Genomic DNA, 21,524 nt, shown 5'->3' on the forward strand with positions numbered 1-21,524 from the left:
AGGGATGCACTGCTGCTGGGAATGATTACAAAGGCTGCAGAGCTGCTCATACTTAAAACTCTGGTGAGTGAACTAATGAGGATGCAGAACAATGCCAGATGCTGATTCCGTGTCAAAAGGCAGATATAAGGTAGATATAAATCCCCGGAGCCTGGCCGTCCCTTTCGTATTGTTTCAGATGTCTGCTGGGGTTATTTAGCTTGTTGCAAAGAGGATGTGAGAAAACAAGTCCTACAGGAAAGGCCTCTCTTTTGGCAACACTTTCTTTCTCCAGAAGCATGAACATCTATGCAAGGAATACAGAATTTTTCTCTTTCTTTACATGGTAAAATCTGTACTGCAACCGTTTCTAAATGGGCTGTAACAAGCCAGCATTAAAAGCGCATTTGGCTCCCAAGTGATGGTGCCAGAGGAAAGATGCCACACGAGAGGAGCGACGCTGCGAAACGCGAGGYGCTCCCATTTGGGGAGCCACCCTTCACCTCGCCAAGCGCGCACTGCCGCGGCCGAGCTCGTTCTCAACGCAGGGCTCCCACCTCGGCCTGCCAGGAGAAGCTGCCACCCGAGTCAGAGAGCCCAGGAAGGAGAGGATGGTTGCACGTGGGCACAGCTTCAGGGAGGACAGACCACAGAGAGGTGTCAGGCTTTTAAAAATTAAGGTTTCTTAAGGTTTCTGAAAACACAGCTCTCTGCCTTTACTTCATTCCCTCATTCAGTGTAATACTGTGTGAGTCAGGGTCAATGATTTCATCCTTTCTGTGTGCTACACAGTTCTGTTAACATTTCAGTGGGAGAAAAGTGGGCCAGGTATCCACGATGCTTACTCTAGGATTGACTTTCACAAGGGATTACTTTTTTACAGCAAGTTGACCTTGTTTTATGTTCAGTGAAAACTCTTTAAGTTTTCCATTTTTTGCCCAGCAATATTTTGCTTGATAACTTTTCACATGTGCACTGACTGTAGCTTTGATTCTTCTTGGAGAGGGGGTTAATGATCAGTGTCCTCCTAATTTATTCTTCTTTCTTCATGATGGACACCTTCTTTCAGCTTAGAAAGATGGAAGTGGAGACTTATGAGGACGGTCAAGCAGTAGAGCTGATTGTGCAGAGGGTTTGGGCAATCTCCATTTCTTCCTTGGAGGTTTTCAAAACTTGCCTGGACAAAGCCCTGACTAACCTAGTGTCATCTCACAGCTGACACTGCCATATTTCACCAGAGAAATCAACARTCCAGGGTCTTCTTTTAACATTAACTCACCAGCTTTTAAGAAAGGTGCAAGAAGCTGTGCTGGTTATTGGATTAACATCAGCTGAAGCCTAGACTTTGTGACAGGACCTACGGCTGTTAGTAAAAAACTCAAGTTTCTCCTACCATTCTAAACATGGCTTAGCTGGATGTGAGGGCTGTGGCTATATGGACACCCAGTGCACACAATTCCCTGAGCTAGTCCAGGAACTCCTGAGCTAGTCATCTGCAGGGAGGAGAGAGTAGGCAGTCTCCARTGGTTGACTTGGACAAGGTCATTGCTCCCTATCTTCCCAACACAGCACATAATCAACTCAGTTCTAGACATTCCCCGCAACAGCTTCTGTTTGTGCCCAGACCAAACTTTTTTGGTTATAGTGTGCTCATTTACATCCCAGGTGGAGAATCTGGAAATCCCAGAGATTTCCCTGCTGCAGAATTGACCAAACTCTCCACATATAAAATAGTTGCAAATGGTATAAATTGTGCCAGCAGATGCAAAAATGCTCACATATTCTTTCATGTGTAGCTAAGCTGGCTTAGAGGTATTTTGCATATTGTTTAGGATAATAGTAACTACAGGCCGGTGAGCCTCACCTCCATCCCCGGGAAAGTTCTGCCCTCAGAGGGCAGTGGGAACCGTTTCCTCTTATAGCATGAATTGACCACTGAATTTTCACACTCTAGTTAACTGGTCTCCTACCAGAGTTAAATGAAAATTGATTTTCTCTTGCTCTGCTGCCTTTCCATGTTACTCTTGTGGATTTGTTTGTCAGCATAATGAAACAGTTCAAACTTTGCTGCTATCGGTGACTTGAATTATTTTATGGTGTAACACTTAGGAGTCTGACAACGCAATCAGACTGGTTCAAGCTAGTAATCTACACAGCCTTAATATCTGCAAAGCTTGAACCAACTGATTTGGTCTTTGGCTGACATAAATTCAAATAATGTTTGTTGTGTTAGTCACAGAATCACCCACGGTGGCTCTGATGATGTACACATCAAGAGACCAGACTGAGAGCAGAAGATACCAACTCTGCCAGGCTGGGACACACTTTGGAAGACGTTTTCTGATGGACTCCTGGAGCAATGGAAGTTCTTAGCCAAGAGCACCTAAGTTAGATCTGCTCTTTAAAAATTAGCCCCTGGACTGATCTGTTGTCTTGGCTGATCTGCAGGAGGACCAGCACCGGTCATCACATCAAGCCTCACAAATGCCCTCCAGCAATGTCAGCAGAGCTTTCCCAGCTCCCCAAGCATGCCAAGGGCTTCCTGAAGACAGATGATGGGACAAGAGGGGAGGCCCTCCCTTTCTCCCCAAAAGGCAGAAAAAATAAGAGAAGAAGGAAATGAAAATAGTTCATTGTAAGAGTCAGCCTCTAGCCTGGAGCTAGAAGGAGAATTCGCACCATCGGTCCAGCTCCATGCCAGAGAGACAAAAAGTCACTGCTTTCAGACAGTGAAAAATGTAGTAGTTTCTGCTTCTATATTTACCATTGAATAGAGATCCTTGCTCAGATGGGTAAAATCAGAGGGTGGTTATAAATGAGGYCAAGTCCAGCTGGAGGCCTGTGGCCAGTGGTGTCCCCCAGGGCTCAGTAGTGGGCCCGGTGCTGTTCGATTTGTTCATCAGTGTGATACACAGTTCTRTTAACATTTCAGTGGGAGAAAAGTGGGCCAGGTATCCATGATGTCTGCCCTTTTTCTAAGATTGAATTTCACAAGACGATTACTTTTTTACAGCAAGTTGACCTTGGACCTTGACCTTGATAGAACAGGMAGTTCCATCTCCATATGAGGAGGAACTTCTTCACTGTGAGGGTGACAGAGCACTGGAACAGGCTGCCCTGGGAGGCTGTGGAGTCTCCTTCTCTGAAGACCTTCCAAACCCACCTGGATGCCACCGTGTGCCCCGTGCTCTGGGTGTCCCTGCTGGAGCAGGGGGTTTGGACTAGATGATCWCTAGAGGTCCTTTCCAACCTCAACCATCGTGTGATTCTGTGATTTATTATATGTTTATATGCATGTGTTTCTTTATACACATTTTATATATATATATTTATATGCATACTACTGAATATATATTTATATATATATATGTATTTATAAGCATACTACTGAAAAGCACCCAACCTCAGTAACAATTGGAAAAAAATAAACAGTGCTGAAATAACGTTAAAGAAGAGGTTGTTTTGATTTGAGATATTGGTTGTGTTTTGATTCTCCCTTTTCCCTCCGCCCCTGCTTTAATGAAAACTATTAASCTGAAATGATACCTCAGAGCTAAGAAAAACCCATGGGAAAGGATGGCCACTGTCTGTCTCTGAAATACACAGGAGGAGTGYAAAGAGGCAAATTTGATTTATTTTGCTACAACTGTAGGTATTCTGTTCCAGCTCTGTCCTTTCCTTTGGTTTCAGGAAAATTATGTGGTCCTAACTGATAAACACCAATTAACTGGCAGAGGTAAATTGGTGCTAGCATCACTTTCCCTCCCTGCGTTAGCAGTTGAAGCGCCCACAGGAGCAAATCCCGCCTAGAAACTGTGCTGCTCTGGGAGCTGAGTCACTGTGTTTTAAAGAAAGGTTTCATGATAGTGGTGATGTCTGGATATGGCTAAATGCAACAAGCTACTTGGAGTAAGATTAAATTTAAAAAAATGAGAAATTTAAACTTAAATATCAAAGACATTTCTTGATGGTGATACATCATAGAAGCACTCAGAAAACATACAGTGATTTGGTATGGGGGGGAATTAAATAGTCTAATGCCTCTTCATCATCTCAAAGTTTTAACAATTCCTTTCGTCTTCATGTAGTTTAGGGTAAAACCCAAATATTTACAAAGAACAAACACTGCTGCAAGTTGACTTTTATAAATCCTCCCTCTAGAGAGGAGGTGGGCTTCACTGAAATGATCGTGACTTACAAGAGAGGTTGGAGCGAAGCACAGTCTGAATGAGACGCAAGTGACTCATTTCTACGAAGCTGAGAGGAAATGGGCCCAGACTTCCAAGTATTTCAGGTTGATATTTTAAAAATCTGTTTTGAATCATAGAATCATGGAATCCTTAAGGTTGGAAGGGACCTCTAGAGGTCATCTAGTCCAACTGCCCTGTACATGCAGGGTCACCTAGAGCACGGGGCACAGGGTTGTGTCCAAGTGGGTTTTGAAGATTTCCAGAGAAGGAGACTTTGGGTCAAGGCCAACAGTTTTTTGGTTTTTTGCTTGTCAGATGACTTTGAAACATCTTTAGTTGTTTTCACATTGCTTCCTTGAAGAACAGCAAAAAAGGGTGTCAATGTGTCTGGGTGTTTGTGTGTGAACATGTGTGATCGAGCAGAAAAGTCTTTTACATGGCCGTGCTCATGTTATGGCTACAGAAAGAACATTTCGTTGTTCATTTGTATTTCATTGGGTTCCAGGTGAATTTATCTCCCCCAGATGGTAAACAAGATACTTGCTGAGGGATAAAGTGCTGGGTCCACCCTCATCTGTGCACCATGCTGTGGGTTTTGTGCATGGGTAGGTTGGTACTGTCCATCTCCCATCATGTTTAGGGCTCCTATAGGTACCCACACTATGAGAAAGGATTTGCAAGGGCTTTCTCTAGGAAGCGGGGCAGGCTAAACCTTCATGAATGTGCCTGAAACCTACACCTGGAAGCAAGTTTCAGGTTGAGGTCGCTTGGATGGTAGGAGAGGACAGTTTTAGAGCATCAGGCACAGCCAGGAGCGTTATGTGGCTGAAGTGAAATCGCTGAAAACCAAAGCCTCCTTTTCCCCTTTGCTTCAGTGGGATTTTCTAGATAGGATAACAATAGGATAAAAGTAGGATAAAAAACGAGTGTGGGGGATTTGCTTATTCATCCCCACTTACAAGCACTGCAGCAAACCAACTTGGCGGACACTGACACAGAAGTCCTTTCCTAGCACTTTTTCTATGCTCTTGGCCAGTAACAAAAGACTGTTTATTCATGAAGTGTAACAAAGAGGGGCCAAGTTTCCTGCTGGGGAAAATCATTAAAACTTGAATGACATCAGCAGAGACTTGGTTTTGTGAACAGCAACACTGAATTTCAACTATGACAAAGTACTTCTGAGATCTTCAACAAATGAGTCCAACAGTTTTGCTGCTTTAAGTAAATCCACTCCCAATTTACAACCATGTTCTTTGGAACAGAATTTACCTAAATTTGTGTGTGTTTGCACCATAAAACAAGTTACTTTATTAGTAATTCAGCTAGCTACTTAGAGAGGCTCCTGGGGACTGAACTTCAGGCGTGAGCTCTTTTATTTTTGCATTTTAGACACTTCCATTTCATTGACATTCGGGCAAGACGATAGCGCTCTTGCTCTTCAGTGTAAACTACAGTATCTGGGTCAGGGGAAATAATGGCCTCATTTAGCTCAGTTATGCAATGGCACATAGGACTTGCAGCCGTTTCTGCAGGCCTGCTGCATTTTACATACAGCTGTAGCAAATCTAATCATGGTGGCATTGCTGAAAAAGCAAATGTCCTTACAGGGAAATGTCCTTAATGGTGAAGGCCAGATGGACGAAACAAGGACCTGGAAGTGAGCACCTGCTGCAGAGATCAGGGCCACCAACCCAGGATGGCTGCACCCTCTGTGCGCTGAGGGAGCTCTCCACTGAGATGTCTCCACATCTCCACTTGTCTGGAAGCAAGCAATGTTCCTTTCTGAAGCTCATCTATTAAATTTTTTAAGATCCCAGCTGGATTTGCATTAACTTGCAAAGAAATATATTTGCAGTGTTTCCAGGCTCATAAATACTTGACTAGCCCATGAAAAGCTCTTAGTTCTGCTGTGATCTATTCAAGCAAGAAKATCTGTGAAAACAATGGTCTGCAAGCTCTTCCCAAGACACGGAGCATTGTGGCTTCACTGGTGCTGGCTGGGCCTACATGGAAATGCATCAATGTCTACGTGGTTGCAAAACAGCACTGTGTGACCGGAGACAAAGTGTTTTGGAGCCCATTAGACTTTCCTAGCAGCTTCTGGACCCATTTAAAATGATCTCCCTGGGAAATACTAGGAGCTGACAGCCATTTTCATAATGAGATCCCATTTGCATGATACCAGAGTGACTTCTGTGCACTTGTTTATGTGGCTGCCTCTCCTGTGCATCTGGGTCCTTCAGGGGCCTCGCTAGGCAGGGAATGGGCAACACTGGAAAACTGCTCGTGTTCGGAGAACCTGTGGTAGAAGAGAAGTCTGTGGAGAACAGAAAGACAGTAACTCAGAGAGACAAGCAAGAAGAGCATCAGGCAACCCGGCACTTAAGTGTTCTTTCCCTAATTAATCTCCATACTAGAATTTTATTCCCTTCAGCCACACGCAGAATCTACGCATTGAGTTTTCCCAGTGGYGAGATGCTGGCAGAGTCTAGGCTAATCAATACTGCAGGTACACGAAGAACAAAAGCTTCTGTTGCTGCCAGTCAGCATGGAGGCACTGACTAGAGCAGCCCCACTGGCTTAGATGAGATTTAATCAAATATATTGATGATAACGCATTATATTTCGCCATCCTAATTTGTCCTATCCCACTGGTATCTCAAACAAGGTTATTCCAGACACTGACAAAGAGGATTGTCAACTAAGAGAAACAACAGCTCTGTAGTCTGACTGTTCATTGCCCACTCTCCATCTAGACAAAATTATCTGAGCCTCATGGGACTACATGAATCATACATAAGGGTATGATATATATCCAACCACAGACCCCTCGGCCTCTTCTTGCATGTTTATTCCAGAGTAACCTAGTTTGATGGAGGTGTGCTTATCAAGGTGGAAGGTTTGTGAGAGGTACTCAAGAAGGAAGAGAGTTTTCCAGAAAATGAGACTTACTCCTTTATATGGGGAACACAGATGGGTGTTTTCTGTTTTTGTTGCTTCTGCACTGGAACGGTTCTATTTCCTAAGCACAGTTAAGCTCCTAAGCCACTGCCAGTTCAAAACTGACTGGAAAGCCTCAACCCTTCCCTGTGGATTTTCAGCAGAGGCTTAAGCTATGCTGGAGAGCTGCTAAGTAACAAAGCCCTGCCTAAAGGTGCTTCTGGCTAAAAGCAAAGCGGCCAGATGTCAGCTRCCAGAGTCCTGAGGCACCTCAGTCAGTTCTGTAGCCAGCAGCGGTTTAGTCACTCGTTGAGACTCGGGAGAGCCTGAACACGGCACTCTGTCCTGAGCAGTGATGGGAAATGAGATCAACACCATGGAGGTTTCCTGTTCCTAAGTATTTGTGAGGCAGTACCTCATAAGCAGCATCTTCTAGACTCCAGCTGTTGTCCCACCTTGGGCTCCCACACCTCACTTGTGAGCCGGGCTTCTCTACCCCACACTTTGGCTTTGCCTCAGGGGAGATGACAGGGAGGAACTGGAGCTGGTTGCACCTCCCTCCTCTCATTACCCAGGGCCTGGCCCCTCAGCAGGGGTCAGAGATGGTGACTTTGCACCACAGCTTCTCCCGCACCGTAAGTCCCAGGAAGGCAAAGGTTTTAGGCTATGAGAGGGCAAACTTCCCCCCAAATCTTCCCCAAGGCTCCACGGTGCTGCTGGACTTAGCTATGGGGTGGTGCTCCGTTCCTCTGGTCTCAGGACTGAGATGGAGTCCAGGCCATTAGCCATCATTCCTRGTAACGTTTCCTGCCTCCCTGACTGTCCCCTTCCTGTACTGGTTCACTTAGCAGCAAGGCTGCTCCAAAACAACCCAAATGACCACCAGGAGTTCCAGATAAGCAGATTCTTGGGAAAAAAAGATAGCCATCACGAAAAGACAACACCAGAGCTGTCTTTCATCAGACAAGATGTTGCTTCCAGATGTCAATAAATGCTGTAAGACCAAGTATCTGTCCACCAGATTACAAGGGAATCATTTTATTTTTTGAAGCACTTACTTTGGGAGTGAGGGCAATCTGACAGCAGAGAATGGTCCAGCAAGGAATGGGCTCTGCCTGAGCACACGTGGAAGTAAAATCTGCCTGGGTCACTCATTACCTCGGGTTTTGATACAGGACATGGCTTATTTAACGTAAACAATCACACCGACATTTCTACATTTTAACATTCAAATGTTGACTGGGTTGCATTTTTTAGGATAAAATAGTATTTTGTTTGGCTGTAGCTAGTTGTTCTGTTTCTGATGATGGTCCTAGGCCCCAGAAGATATCTCCAAGTGCTGAGGCCAGGAATGTGTGCTGATTAACACAGCCCAAACAGAGAATGGCATGGCCTAGCCCTCTTCTGGAGGTAGGAACCTCAGAAACATCCAGGAAGCAGAGATACCTGAGAAAACTCATCCTGTACTTGTGATACTCTGAAAATCCGGCTGCAGTTTAAGTTTCTAAATGTGGTTTAGGGGACACCTAGTTTTGAAAATATGTGGTCTACCTAATCTCAAGACAGAAAACTGCAAGCTATTTGGTGGGCAAACCAATCCTAGATCTTGAAGAAAATAGAAGAAAAATCAGTAAGTGCTCTACTCGTTTGCAGAGGGACTGAACTCAAGGCACAGGTCCTTTCACTCTCTGTGTTCCCACGACTGGCTATCATCACCATTAACCAAACTAARTCCTCAATCTGTACCTTGCAGTAACCCGAGAACACCCGTGAAACCTGCAGAATGATGAAAAAAATGATAAAATACAGGAAGTGTGGCAGGAAGGTTAAAAAATGTAGTTGTGTCATGATCTCCTCCTCTTTCCAGGCACCTCGCTGGTTTCACCACCTTCCTGTGAAGTTCCTATCTGCTTGCCTTGGAATTGCAGAACAATCTCCCYGTTGCAGAACAGTGCAGCACGAAGCACTCCCTGCTGCAAGCTCTGCCTGTGCCCGACCCCCAACACAGGGATGTATTACAAGGATTCATGTGAACGCTGYGTCACGGGTAGCTGAGAGCACAGGAATAGGTGCCCTCCGCTCTGGTTGTATAAATTGCAATAAATAAACCAGAGTGGGAGGGGGATCTCATGGCAATACACAAAGCCTCATGATCTGACCCTGTCTCCTTGTAGGCTGCTGCCCTCCTATGGCATGTTTTGACTGCCCCTTTTACCTTCAAAGCAGCCCTGTGTTAGCGAGGGGAACGGCCTCCAGCAGTRCCTGCTGCTAGAAATCATAGCTTCCAAACACCTGGTTTGCTGGTTCAGGGTCTGTTTGAAGTTGGAAATCAACAGCCAGGGGCACTTGGCCTTCCGGTCCTCCAAAGGAACCCCTGTGGTTTGAAAAGACTGAGCACCATGAAGGAGCAATTGGCATCCCTAGTGCGTGTGTGTGTGTGTGTGACACTGCTGCTGCAGACACCACCTTCCCAAAGGCAGGGCTTGCATCCAGCGCCTCTCACCCTCAGTGACAGCTTTTTGTTGCCTTCGTTTTTCCTTTTTGTTGCCTTTTCTTTGTTGTTGTTTTTTTCCTAAGGTCTGTATCTTGGCAACACAGGAATTGTTGACTTGGTAACCCAGTGCTTTAGATAAGGGGAGGTTTCTTGGAGCTTTTCTGCCGAATCCGGCATCTGTTACCAAGGCAGGAGTRCGGAGCTAAAGCCCAGCACAACTATCGCACATCTGCCTTCCTACTAATGTCCYTGCACTGAGATCCCGGGTTCCTGCCTTCATACCCCATATAGACCTTCCTTCCATCTTCATCCTCAGCTTAGCCATATGAATGAACGTCACAACCTAAAAGAGCAAAGGGTACTGAAAAAACTATGACTCCCCAGACTGGCTCTTACAAAAGGGAGAAAAAAGAGGGGGGAAGGGACCAAGGGCTTTTTGGTCCTTAGGAAGAAAAGGAAGAGGAAGAGGAAGAGGATGGGGAAGGGGAAGGGGAAGAGGAAGGGGAGGAGGAAGAGGAAGAGGAAGATGAGGGAAAGGGAAAGGGAAAGGGAAAGGGAACGGGAAAGGGAAAGGGAAAGGGAAAAGGAAGAGGGAGAGGGAGAGGGAGAAGGAAAGGGAGAAGGAAAGGGAGAGGGAGAGGGAAAAAACAGGACCAAAGAGCCACGTAACAGCCACATTAAAACTACAGCCCTTTTTACCGAGTGCAGACAAACAGCTCATGAATGTCGAATCAAACCTGGCACCCCAAGGGACCTTCAAGATTATATATATTAAAAAAAAAATTATCATCAAGGAGTCTCTTCTGCTCTGATAAGTGCCCCTGACAGACTGGATTTTTACATGCTCAGCTCTAAGAACTGCGCTGTTCCTGTCAGGAGAGAATCAGAGCTCTCTGAAGGGCACGGAGGTGGGTGAGTTCAGACAACCTGCTCTTGCTGGTTATTGCTGAAAACTACAGCTTCTTTTATTCACAGGTACATTATGTTTTATCATGGCTCTCAAATGCAGTAATTCAAATATAACCAGTTACAAAAAGTAGCACAAGCAATATTCTTTTTTCTTTTAAGAAGTTATTTCAGAATTCTGAACTTCTACAGTAAGAGGGATGCCTGAGAGATCCTAAAGTACTAGTAGTACTGGTAATACTAGTAATACTAGTAGTTAAAGCTCAGAAATATTCTGTTTGAAATCTGTATTTTGCTCTGATAGGGAATAAAATGAAGATAAAATTCAGTCAAGACCATTATTCTTCTCTTCTAGAGTAGCCAACTCTGGAGTCGAATCTGGGAGGTGGGGAAAGCCAAGGGCTTAGCTTGGACRGATCATTTAATCCTTTCTTACAATTTCAGTGGAAATTTCATCCTGAAATTATAATGTTTTTTATATGAAGTGAATTATTTCCATTGTGTTCTAAGTCCCTACGTGATTAGTAACAACATGTATGGAATGAATCACAACATGAGGGTTCAAAATGGACAGACTGGGGTGGCTGGTTCAAGGACAGCTCTTCAATGAAAGACTAAAGAGTCTTTCAGGAAGACTAAAGTCCTGATTATCCAGCCGTAGTTGGGAAAAACTCTGTGCTCTGGAGTCACCTTTGCTAAGAAACGTGTTTTGGGATTCAGGCGCTAGTCTTTATACACTGAASCTAGAATGCATTCGACACACATCATTTTCCTGCCTCATTTGTTCACAGAGAAACAATTGCTCTCCTCATAGTATATAATGAGAGGAATTCTGGAATGAGGAAAAGATGGGCAGGGAGACAGATACGGTCTCAACTCTGCTTATTTCCATCTATATATTTCCCTACATCCCCCCTTCAGGTATTTGTACATATTGATCAGATCCCCTCTCAACCTTCTCTTCTCCAGGTTAAACAGGCCCAGCTTGCTTAGTCTTTCCTCATAAGATGTATGTTCCACTCCCTTAATCATCTTTGTCTCTCATGAACATCTTTGGCTCCCTCTTCAATTCAGCCTCTTGAACAGCTACAGAGGTAKCATTTGTAGCCTGAAGCCAACATTGCTGGCAGCACTTACAGCTTCCAAGCACTGAGGAAGGCCTAAATACGGGATAGGAGAGAAATGAAATGGTTACTTTTCTCTTAAATGCTTGCTACCACAGCCATGGAAGCACAGCGGCAAGGCAAGAGCAAGAAGTGCAGGAGCTCACACAAGTATAGGACTTTCTTCTCTTGAAGCAGAAGTTAGTTCTCCCTAGCCCAGTGCAGTCATTAACAGATAGATGACAAAAAGCCTACAGTTGGAAAACATGGGACAGCCAGGCAAGAGAAGGAACGCCCTGAGCCTCACTAGCCCAAGCTGCACCGCCTGCCCCGACATTWTAACGGACAACAAGATGGCGGCGGGGGCGATGGCTGAAGCCGCCGCGAGGCGGGAGCGCGGGCTCCGCTGCCATGGCAACCTCGCCCCGCACCCCGCCGCGCGCATGCGCATTGGGGCGGTCGCCGCGGCCTCTCCGCCCCGCACGGGGGCGCAGCGCCAGCCTCGCCGCCCCGCAGACTACAACGCCCAGCGTGCCCCGCGCGCGCCTGCGCGGTGCGGCGCGGGGCGATGGCGGCGGCCCGGCGCGGAGCCGCGTTCCTCCTCMGGGCGGGCGGCGGCGGCTGCTGCCCCCGGGCGGCCCCGCGCTGGGCCCCGCCGTCCCCGGCTCCCCACAGAGGTGAGAGCCGCGTCGCGCCCGCGAGAAGCGCGAGGAGCAGGAGGAGTGCGGGCGCCGTTACCGCCGCTTGCGGTGGTGAAAGCTATTGGGAAGGGGATGTTTTATTCCTYGGTGAAGCTCTTATTTAGGGGTGTTTTTAATTAAGCGTTTAGAGTAGTCACTGAGTGCACTTGTGTACAAGTCTGCCTCATTTTCCCCGTGTGTCAGTCGCCCAAACCCCCATATAAGCCTTGTTTCCAGGTTGGCCCAGCTGGTCGTGGCTGCCGCCTTGGAGCGGGTCTAGAGGCCTGGTGTTGTAGGTTGTTGGCCTTGGGGTAAAAATCTAGGTAAGAACCATGGTTTAGTTAAGGGAGACTCAGCAGTGAGAGCCGTTTTGGGACAGTGCGTGTGCTGAAACACTAGGGCTTTTTAGATAGCAGAGCTTCTTTCAGAARGTAATCTGGAATATGGAAGCCCTCTCTGCCCCCTCAAAGGTGAGATAAAAAGGAAAATACCCTTTAAATTTAGGGTAAGAGAAGTGATGGCAAGGTTTTCAGGTAATGAACACAGCGGGTTCCTCACTCAGGAGATGTCATGTGTTAAGCACACACTGCATCTTGCTTTATTTGTCCGCTGCCTTCCTGGTGAACCAACAAACTCCCTCTGAACGCGTGTATAATTTCTAAAAGGCTCAGCTGTGTCTTTACACTTGACGCTCCGTCTCGTGAGCGTTGAGGTGCCAAAAGAGTAAAGGGAATGTCATTGTGGGAGCAAGAAATTGCTGATGTGTTAAAGCTGCTGGTGTTTTAAAAGGAGAAGCACGCGCTAAATGTGTTGTGGTGGTTTTTTTTCATATGTTGTAAAATTTAGTCATATTCTTTTTATTTTTGGTGTCAGCTGTGTGTTGCACTGCTCTGTGTTTGTACAGATGGGTTTTGGGTTGATGTACCAATTCTCACAGGTACAAAATTTCCCTGGAAAAGGGGTGGGTGGTTCCTGATGTCTATTATAGCCTGTAAATGGTCGAAAGAACCCAATGTTTTTGTTGCAGCTTTCACACAGCTTTATTTTTCCTTTCATTTAGTGATGAAAGGCATTAGAGTCACTCTGTTTAAATGATGAACAGAGGAAAGAACCTGACAGTTTTAACGCATTTGTTGTCGCTTGCAGGTTTTGCTGCCACAGCTCTTAGAAGATCCTATGACGTGAGGAGAGTTGAAATCACTCCCCTGGAGCAGAGGAAGGTCACGTTCGACACCCATGCCTTAGTGCAGGACCTGGAGGCCCATGGTAAGTGACATCACTTCATGTCTCTCATAGTCTTCTCTTCTTCCCTCATTTTTTTCCACAAAATGAAGTTGCATCTTGTTGATTTTTTTCCTTCTGCAGCTGCATTTCCATGTTTTTGATTATTCTGGTTGCCCTGGCTGAGTCTTTTCCATGTTCTGAAGTTCTAGTATTTCAGAAGGGATCATGGGCATATTTCTCTAGTTTTCCTTGAAATCATCCTCCAACAAAACGTTAATTGATCCCTTTTTAGAAAACAGAGCAATTGAAATACAGCATGTCMATTAGATTTCTAGAAATAAGAACTAAAACCCTCAGCACTAAATCAAAGTCACTAATCTCTGACAGGTGGTTGTTTTATTATTCAACATTTATCATCTTTAAGCATATCAAAATTGCACCAAGCTAAGGACAAAGTGYTAAGTGTTATCAGAAGGCAAAGTTCCCATAGTCTAAATTAATTTCTCAAGCAGTAGATGTAGCAGTTTTAAAATCAGGAGTTTTGATGTGATGTATTTCCACAGAACAACTTCAATATATGTGGACTTATTTTTTGGTTTTATTATTTCATGGTATGCGTGGTAGCAAAAGGTAAATGTAACTTTACTAGAACTTAAAGTTTATCGTAAAGTAACATTTTGCTGGATTATTTTTATGCTATATGATCAGTTAAACATTGTACCAAAGTTTTGTTCTCTCAGCCATACTATAAATTTTTTTAGTTTATTAAAATTATTAATCAATGTTTTCAGATTTACTCAGCAGTTCTAGTTAGAAGTTCTACTTAGAAGTCACAAAAGTGACTCTTCCCTGTAGCTTTTCAGTCCTGTGTGTTGCAGCAGCTGAGTTAAGCAGTTGTGGGTCTTGGTTTATTACGTAGCTCTTGCTCTTCATCCCACTTTCTAGTGTCATCTCAACTCGTCACCTTTCAACTGTCTTTCAGGCTTTGGGAAAGGACAAGCGGAGACCATTGTGTCAGCACTAATAACTCTCTCAAACGTCAGCTTAGACACCGTCTACAAGGATATGGTGACCCAGGCTCAGCAGGTGACAAGTCATACATGGTTATCTAAAAATAATGATGCGTTTTGCATAGTTGAGACAGGGGAGCAACTTGCTGCAGTAAACGCTTCACTGAGAGATTTTCCTGGGTTTTCAGCTGCTGTTAAGCTGTAAAAGGGTAGCAGTGTCTTACACAGAGCAGCCTCTCCTGAAGTGCTTTCCCAGTGCAGTCACAGTATGAAAGTGTCGTGCAGAGGTTGCTTCGTTTGCTACTGGGAAACTATGAGGTGAAACAAAAAAATTAACAGTCCTTCACAACAGTTGAGGGTAGAAAATGTGAAGACATTCGTGAGAGATAACAAAACTCCACATAAAACAGTAGGAAGTTGTCTGGGTTCTGTTTTGTTTTTTACAATAGTAAAGATGGGAGTTTTGCTCCTACATGAGTATTATTTGTTGTGCTTCATTATTTTCTAATTCATAAACAGTTAGTGCAGCCTCTGGTTGGGAGCTGTCCAAGACAGAGTGGACGGAGCCTCCCTGCTTGAGGAGGAGATTTGAGCAGTCAGGCAGTGTCACCTGCCCTCAGGGACAGCCAGGGAGGGAGCCCTCACTTGTCTGTATCGGCCTGGCCATTGGCAGCGCTCAGTTCAGCACCTCCCAAGCCAAGTTCCAGCTCGTCCTTTGCTTTGGAGTCAAACGACTGAATGTGTTTGGAGGCAGTCAGCTGGGAGGGTGGCATGGTCTTTTTTTTTCTTTTTTTTGCTGGTAATGACAAGGATTTATCTTTAAAAAAAGCCAAAATAAAGCTCATATGCACAGTAATAGGTAGTTAGGAAGGTTCTACAAATGAAATAATGACCTCCTTGCAATTAAACATTTATTGCTACTTGAAAACTTCTGAGTCTTGATTACAGGAGGTTTGTATCTCACTGACATTTATTGGCGGTTGAAGTTATCTAACATTTCTTTAAACATGTCTCCAAAATGAAGAAGCAAAAACCTTGTGTGTTTCTCTTGTTTGGGTTTTTTAAGTCAGAGTGGAAACATTTCTTTTGGGAGATTCTATTGCACTTAAGTCAGTATCCCAAAAGTAATTAGCATGGAATTTTCTTGGACAGAAGCACTGGTTGTTGTTATGGTACCAGTGGCGAGGCTGCCTGTTTGAAAATGGGATGAGAAAATCGCATCCTAAATGTAAATGCAGCTGAAGCTTTAACTGGTGTTATTAAAAGCTGCAACTTAATTATGTTAAACAGAGTAAAGTCAGAGTTCAGGGGAAGCCGCAGGAACTGAGAAATACTGTGTCCTGAATGAGAGCATCTCGTTTCACTGGCTTGGAGCTTTAAAGGCCACAGAACTGACATCGTTCATGTTAAACAGCAGGGTAACTTCCTTATTCTAGGCTTAGGAATATTGCTTTCCTGAGTCTTCCAGACAAATCCCAGCTATAACCTTCTGTGATTTGGCCACTCTGCTGTTTCTTGGGTTTTTTGGGGGGAGGGAAAGGGGGAGGGTTCAGACCTGAAAACCTCTGCTTTCCTTGGCTTTGCCAGAAAGTGTGGGACTTAATCATTCTGACCTACTTGTTGTTCCAAAGGAAATAACTGTACAGCAGATAATGGCACATTTGGACTCTATTCGGAAAGACATGGTCATCCTGGAGAAAAGTGAATTTGCCAACCTGAGAGCGGAGAATGAGGTATTTGCGAGTGTTTTAAATTAAACAGTTAAATTGTAATGTATGTTGGGCTTATATACTTATAATTCTTATATAGAAGAATTGTATATATATATATATATATATCTTATATATAATAAGGTATATCTTCTATATAATTCCTATATAGAAGTAATCATGGATGCTTTATCAGAGTTGAAAAATTTGTACATGATGGCTTTTGTAATCACATAAAATTTATTTCAATTGGCAAGACTTGCATAGTTCTGGAAAGAAAAAAAGTTTGCATCTTAGAATAATCTTTTTGTATTTAGGGGTGGTTCTAGTAGAGATTTATCATAAACTACATAGTATAGGGAGAGTAATCAGCCATTTTTATGCAACAACTTAGGTGTATTTTGGTTGTCTTGACAGCTTTTTGGTATTTGTTTTTTTGCTATACTTCTTCCCAATGTAACAAGTTTATTATTGTATATCACAGCAAAAGAAAACCTTAATTTCCAGTTAGGTTGTGTCCAGTAAGTTGTACCTGGCTATATAGGTTGAACACACCAGTTACGTAGCTGAGAACAAATTGCCCCTCTAGGAGAAAACTCATGGGAGAATAATTACAATGAATGCACTGGTAACCATGTCGTAGCAATACCTAATTTTCTGAATAACAAAATATTTTCTTTTCTCCCTTACACATAGAAAATGAAAATTGAATTAGATCAAGTTAAACAACAACTAATGGTAAGTAAACAGCAAATATGTATGCACTCACATTGGGGGAAGTAAGCAGTTATTTTCATAATCTTTATTTCTTTTGAAGAATGAAACAGGTAAAATCCGAGCTGACAGCAAGCTGGATATAAACCTGGAAAGAAGCCGAGTGACGGATATGGTGAGTGGGGCTTTGGGGATGCCCTTATCAGTTCTGTTGCTTGTTCTCCCTTACCACAGTTACTTGTCTTTCATGTCCAGTTTACAGATCAAGAGAAGAAGCTCATGGAAGCAACTACAGAGTTTCATAAGAAAGTGAGTATTAAACAGAGCCCGTTTCATAATGTGGAACTGTTCTTGTTTTACATCATGTAAACTCAGAACTATGGGGAAAGCCCCAGGATTTCTCTGTGGTGCCACTCACAGAAGGTGGGTTTGTGGTCTAGGTCTATGGGGTTTGTGCTGAACATCCCCTGGGTGGAAGAGGTCAGGCAAGGCACATTTCCTCACAAGTTTTAACCATTCAACTCATGAGTGTGTTAGTGCTCAAGCTACTGTATGTGGGCTGTGTGTGTCCTGCTGCCCTTGCCAGTGGTAAAGGCCAAACCTGGGGCAGGTTTAGCTGCCTGCAACCAAGGAACAGTCTGGGGGCCTTCAAGTCCTCGGAGCAGCGCTAAAGTCCAAGAGGGTGGGTGGATACATCTCATCTGTCCCCCCTTTCTTCTCTGAATGTGGCTCGTGCATGATAAATCAGCAGAAATTTAGCCATTTATCTATACATTAGAGAATGGGCCCTTTAGGTTGCCTGGGCCATTAGAGGAAAAATCTGCTGTATGTAGATTTTCTCCCTTCCTCTTTAATACCCATCTTAGATTATATTAAGTGCTATGTGGTGTCTTCTGAGGTCTCTTAGCAGTTACATATTTTACTAAAGTGACAGGTTGGAAATACGGTTTAAAGTTTTCTTTCACATTCCTGATAGCATTTCTGTTTGCTTTTGCAGCACTGAAGGGGCTAGAGATCACCGTCAAATTTATGTTATCTCTTAATGTTTCAGGATTCAAGTACCAACAGTGTTATCTCAGAAATCAGTAACAAAATTGACACTGAAATAGCTTCCTTAAAGACACTTATGGAATCTAATAAACTGGATACAATMCGTTACTTGGCAGGTATGTGATGCACAAGGAGGTGCAGTGTTTTGGAAATATGAAGTATGCTTTTAAAGCCTGGGGACACACAATTCTAAAACAAAACTGGTCGTGTTCTCTCATGTCACTTTGTGTTTCTATTTGTTGCAAACAAGGGGCTGATGCAAACGGAATCCAAGGAATCGGCCGTGCCGCAGCAAATAACAGGGACTGGGGGGATATTCCCCCTGTAAAACAGGAGTGACCCGGGACATGGAGGAAGTGCGTGAAAGCACTGCAGTTGGATTAGGATTGTGCCCAGAATTGGGATCAGGAGGAACAGAGTTGTTCCAGAAGTTTGCCTGAGGCCATTTAAGTTATCCCTAAAGTTTCCCGATGCCCAGAACTAGTCTGGAAGCGGGGCAGGGTATCTCTCTGTTCCCACGAGCCTGTGTAAGCAGCTCTCAGTTCCTGAAAGGCTTGTGATTTCTGTTTTATGRAATATGGAAATAGGAGAACTTCTTATTTTGCCATTGCTGTATTTTCCTGCCACACTGAGCCCTGCTCCCATTCAGCCTTTCAAAGCAGCAAATGTGTTCAGCGTGGCAGCATTTATACTTGTCTCTGCCAAGCAGAACAAATCCAGGTCTGATTTGAGATTGACTTCTCAGCATATACAGAGCTAGGGAAATTTATCTTACATTAGAGCTGAGTAAAGGATGACATTTGGAAGTGAGGCAAGTCCAAAGTCAAACCTATTGAGCTTTATTTTAACATTAACTGAAATAACAGCTTATCAGCTACTGTCAGACAACTGATCAGGTTTTAGAGGCTTAACGACTTAAYAGTTACCTCTTTTGTTTTAACAGCTTCGGTATTCACTTGCCTAGCAATAGCACTGGGATTCTACAGGTTCTGGAAGTAGATCTAAATGGAATGACTGCATCAAWCGTAGATGGAGAAAAGGCCACCATGCAGCATCTGCTGGACTGCCATGGTTGAGCTGTAGGTCATCTTGGTACCCATCAAACAGGGTTTGATGTTCTTGCTGTGCACTGAGGATGTTTCCTGAATGGGTAACACTAAAGATCAAAATAACTGGGGACAGGGGCAAGGAGAGCAGGTAAATGCATGGTAGTAATTCTTTGTTCCTTATTCAGTCATTTATTTCAAAAGGCTTTCTGCTTAAATCAGAAAGTGTTTCCAAATAAGTTTCAGAATGAAGTTTGTTCTGTCTTGGAGAACATTCTTTATGCTCTCAGATATCCTCAGAATGGAAATACTCAACAGTTGATATCCCATGAAAATATGGAATTAGTAATGCCAAATTCCAACAGRTTGACTGTGATCCAAACTGAGTATTCTAGTCTTACATAAATCTAAAATCTGGAAATTTCCTCAATCCATTACTCTTTTCTGATAAAGTATGGCTTCTTGGTAATATTTATAAACACGTTCCCAGGCTTTTCCTGAGAAGCCTCTTTTTCTTGAATAGTGTTTTACACAGATTTAAACTCTCATTTAAAACTAAGATGTCTCCATACATTTTTTTAATACCTTTGACCCACACCTACAGAGGCCAACAGATACTGTCTGCTGCCCTTCCTAAAGGGGCTAGTCTTAGCTTCGAGCCTTGGGCAGATAAATGTTCCTAACAGTCTCCTGTAGAAGTAAAGGGGCCACAGCAGCTTCTGAGCTACCGCGTGGTGATGATCCCTCTGCCTCCTGCAAGACTCTGATGGCCCAGGCAGAACCTGACGGGTGGCACCTTCCACCCTGAAGCAGTCACGCTTTGCCAAGTGCCCAGCCTTAGTTCGTGTCTCGTGGTAAATTAAAGGTCTCCCTGGATTCAATTTTACTTTAGGAATAGACTCAGTGGGCTACAGAGCATAAAATTTGGGATTATGACCATTTTTTTCTATTGCGGTTCTGTTTTCTTTATAGTTGAATTTGCTGGTATGCTGCAAATTCTTGTGTTTTGTGCTCAAGATTATGTATTTGAACATTTTCATTTAAGAAAATAAAATGTTGTTGTTACATTTGCTGTCTGAAAGATTTGAATTYATATCAACAACTTGCAAAAATGAGATTTTCGCAATAGACAGAGAGCTTCTCTGTTGAGAGTTGAGCCTTCTATGGGCAGTCACCTAGTAATTGCCATGTACCAAACTGCCCATTCTGATTCTACCATCAGGAATCAATTTAACTTGTATTAAAGTCTTATATCATTATAATATATATCAGTATTTATTATTGAAATGAAAATTGTCGCAGCATTGTGTGCAGGTCTGTGCTCCCCAGTATAAGGGATGTGGAACTTCTAAGAGAGGGTCCAGCAGAGTTAGACAAAGATGATTAAGGGACTGGAGCATCTCTCGTATGAGGAGAGACTGAGTGAATTGGGCCTGTTTTCTCTGGAGAAGAGAAGGCTGAGAGGGGATCTGATTAATAAGTATAAGTACTTGAAGGGGGAATGTAGGGAGGAAGGGGCCAAGCTCTTCTCAGTGGTGGCCAGTGACAGGACAAGGGGTAATGGATATAAGTTGAAACACAGGAAGTTCAATCTGCTTGTGAGGAAGAACAACTTTACTGTGATGGTGACAGAGCCCTGGAASAGGCTGCCCAGGGAGGTTGTGGAGTCTCCTTCCAGGGAGGTCTTCTAAACCCGCCTGGCTGCCRCCCTGTGCCCCGTGCTSTGGGTGTCCCTGCTKGAGCAGGAAGGTTGGACTAGATGATGCCTAGAGGTCCCTTCCAACCTCAACCATTCTGTGGTTCTGTGATTATGCGTGATGAAGGTTCCAGGACTTTCACAACAGCATACAGACAGGAGAAAAATTCTTTATTATGTGTAAAATAGTGAAAAGAGTTTGGGGACATGGAGATCAGACTTGCTTGTTTCTAATGTGAACATGCCCCAAAACTTAGGGAAACCTTTAGCCCCAAGTTAGATGCGGAGATCCCAGCAGGACCCTTTGTGTGGTGCTTTGGGAGGCAATTCCTTCAGAATGACTCCATGAGAAGCAAAGGACTTAGCAGAAGTCTGCAGTCAAGCAAATGCCCTTCACTAGATCCTTAGTGTGAAGCCAAGGTTCACTGTCTGTCTCCTATATTTTAAGAAGAAAGGTGCTGCTTTTAAAGACAAAATACAGATTAGCTTCATGGATGAGGATGCTCTTCTCACACCTAGAGGGCTCTATGACACTTCTGCAGTTACTTTTTCAATTGAYGTTTAGAATTTGGAAAGCTGCTGCCAAACAACTACTGGGATAGGAAAATAAGTTATAGTTTTAAAAAAAAAATGCTTCTGTGATATAAAAACATTTTCTATTGCATAGAACTAGGGAAACTGTTTACAAAACTCACGTGCAGCCCAGCTTGGCTGGTTTGGACACGACTGCATCCCTGCACTGACGTCTTTCTCCGAAGCCTGCCCTGTTGCAAGGTTGGTTCC

General features: G+C 43.9%; 1 protein-coding gene across 1 annotated transcript; it reads left to right on the forward strand.

The window, feature by feature from the left end:
- The first annotated feature begins 12,180 nt into the window (after nt 1-12,180).
- CCDC90B (coiled-coil domain containing 90B) lies at nt 12,181-19,980 on the forward strand. Its single transcript, XM_026034934.1, has 9 exons — nt 12,181-12,289; nt 13,439-13,558; nt 14,499-14,602; nt 16,158-16,259; nt 16,932-16,973; nt 17,053-17,124; nt 17,205-17,258; nt 18,001-18,115; nt 18,943-19,980. The coding sequence occupies exons 1-9, from the start codon at nt 12,181-12,183 to the stop codon at nt 18,996-18,998; spliced, it is 774 nt and encodes a 257-aa protein (XP_025890719.1). The 3' UTR covers nt 18,999-19,980.
- The last annotated feature ends 1,544 nt before the right edge of the window (nt 19,981-21,524 follow it).

This window comes from Nothoprocta perdicaria, unplaced genomic scaffold, assembly GCF_003342845.1.
Source record: "Nothoprocta perdicaria isolate Ctin4 unplaced genomic scaffold, notPer1 scaffold_152, whole genome shotgun sequence".
In the NCBI taxonomy this organism is placed as follows: Eukaryota; Metazoa; Chordata; class Aves; order Tinamiformes; family Tinamidae; genus Nothoprocta; species Nothoprocta perdicaria.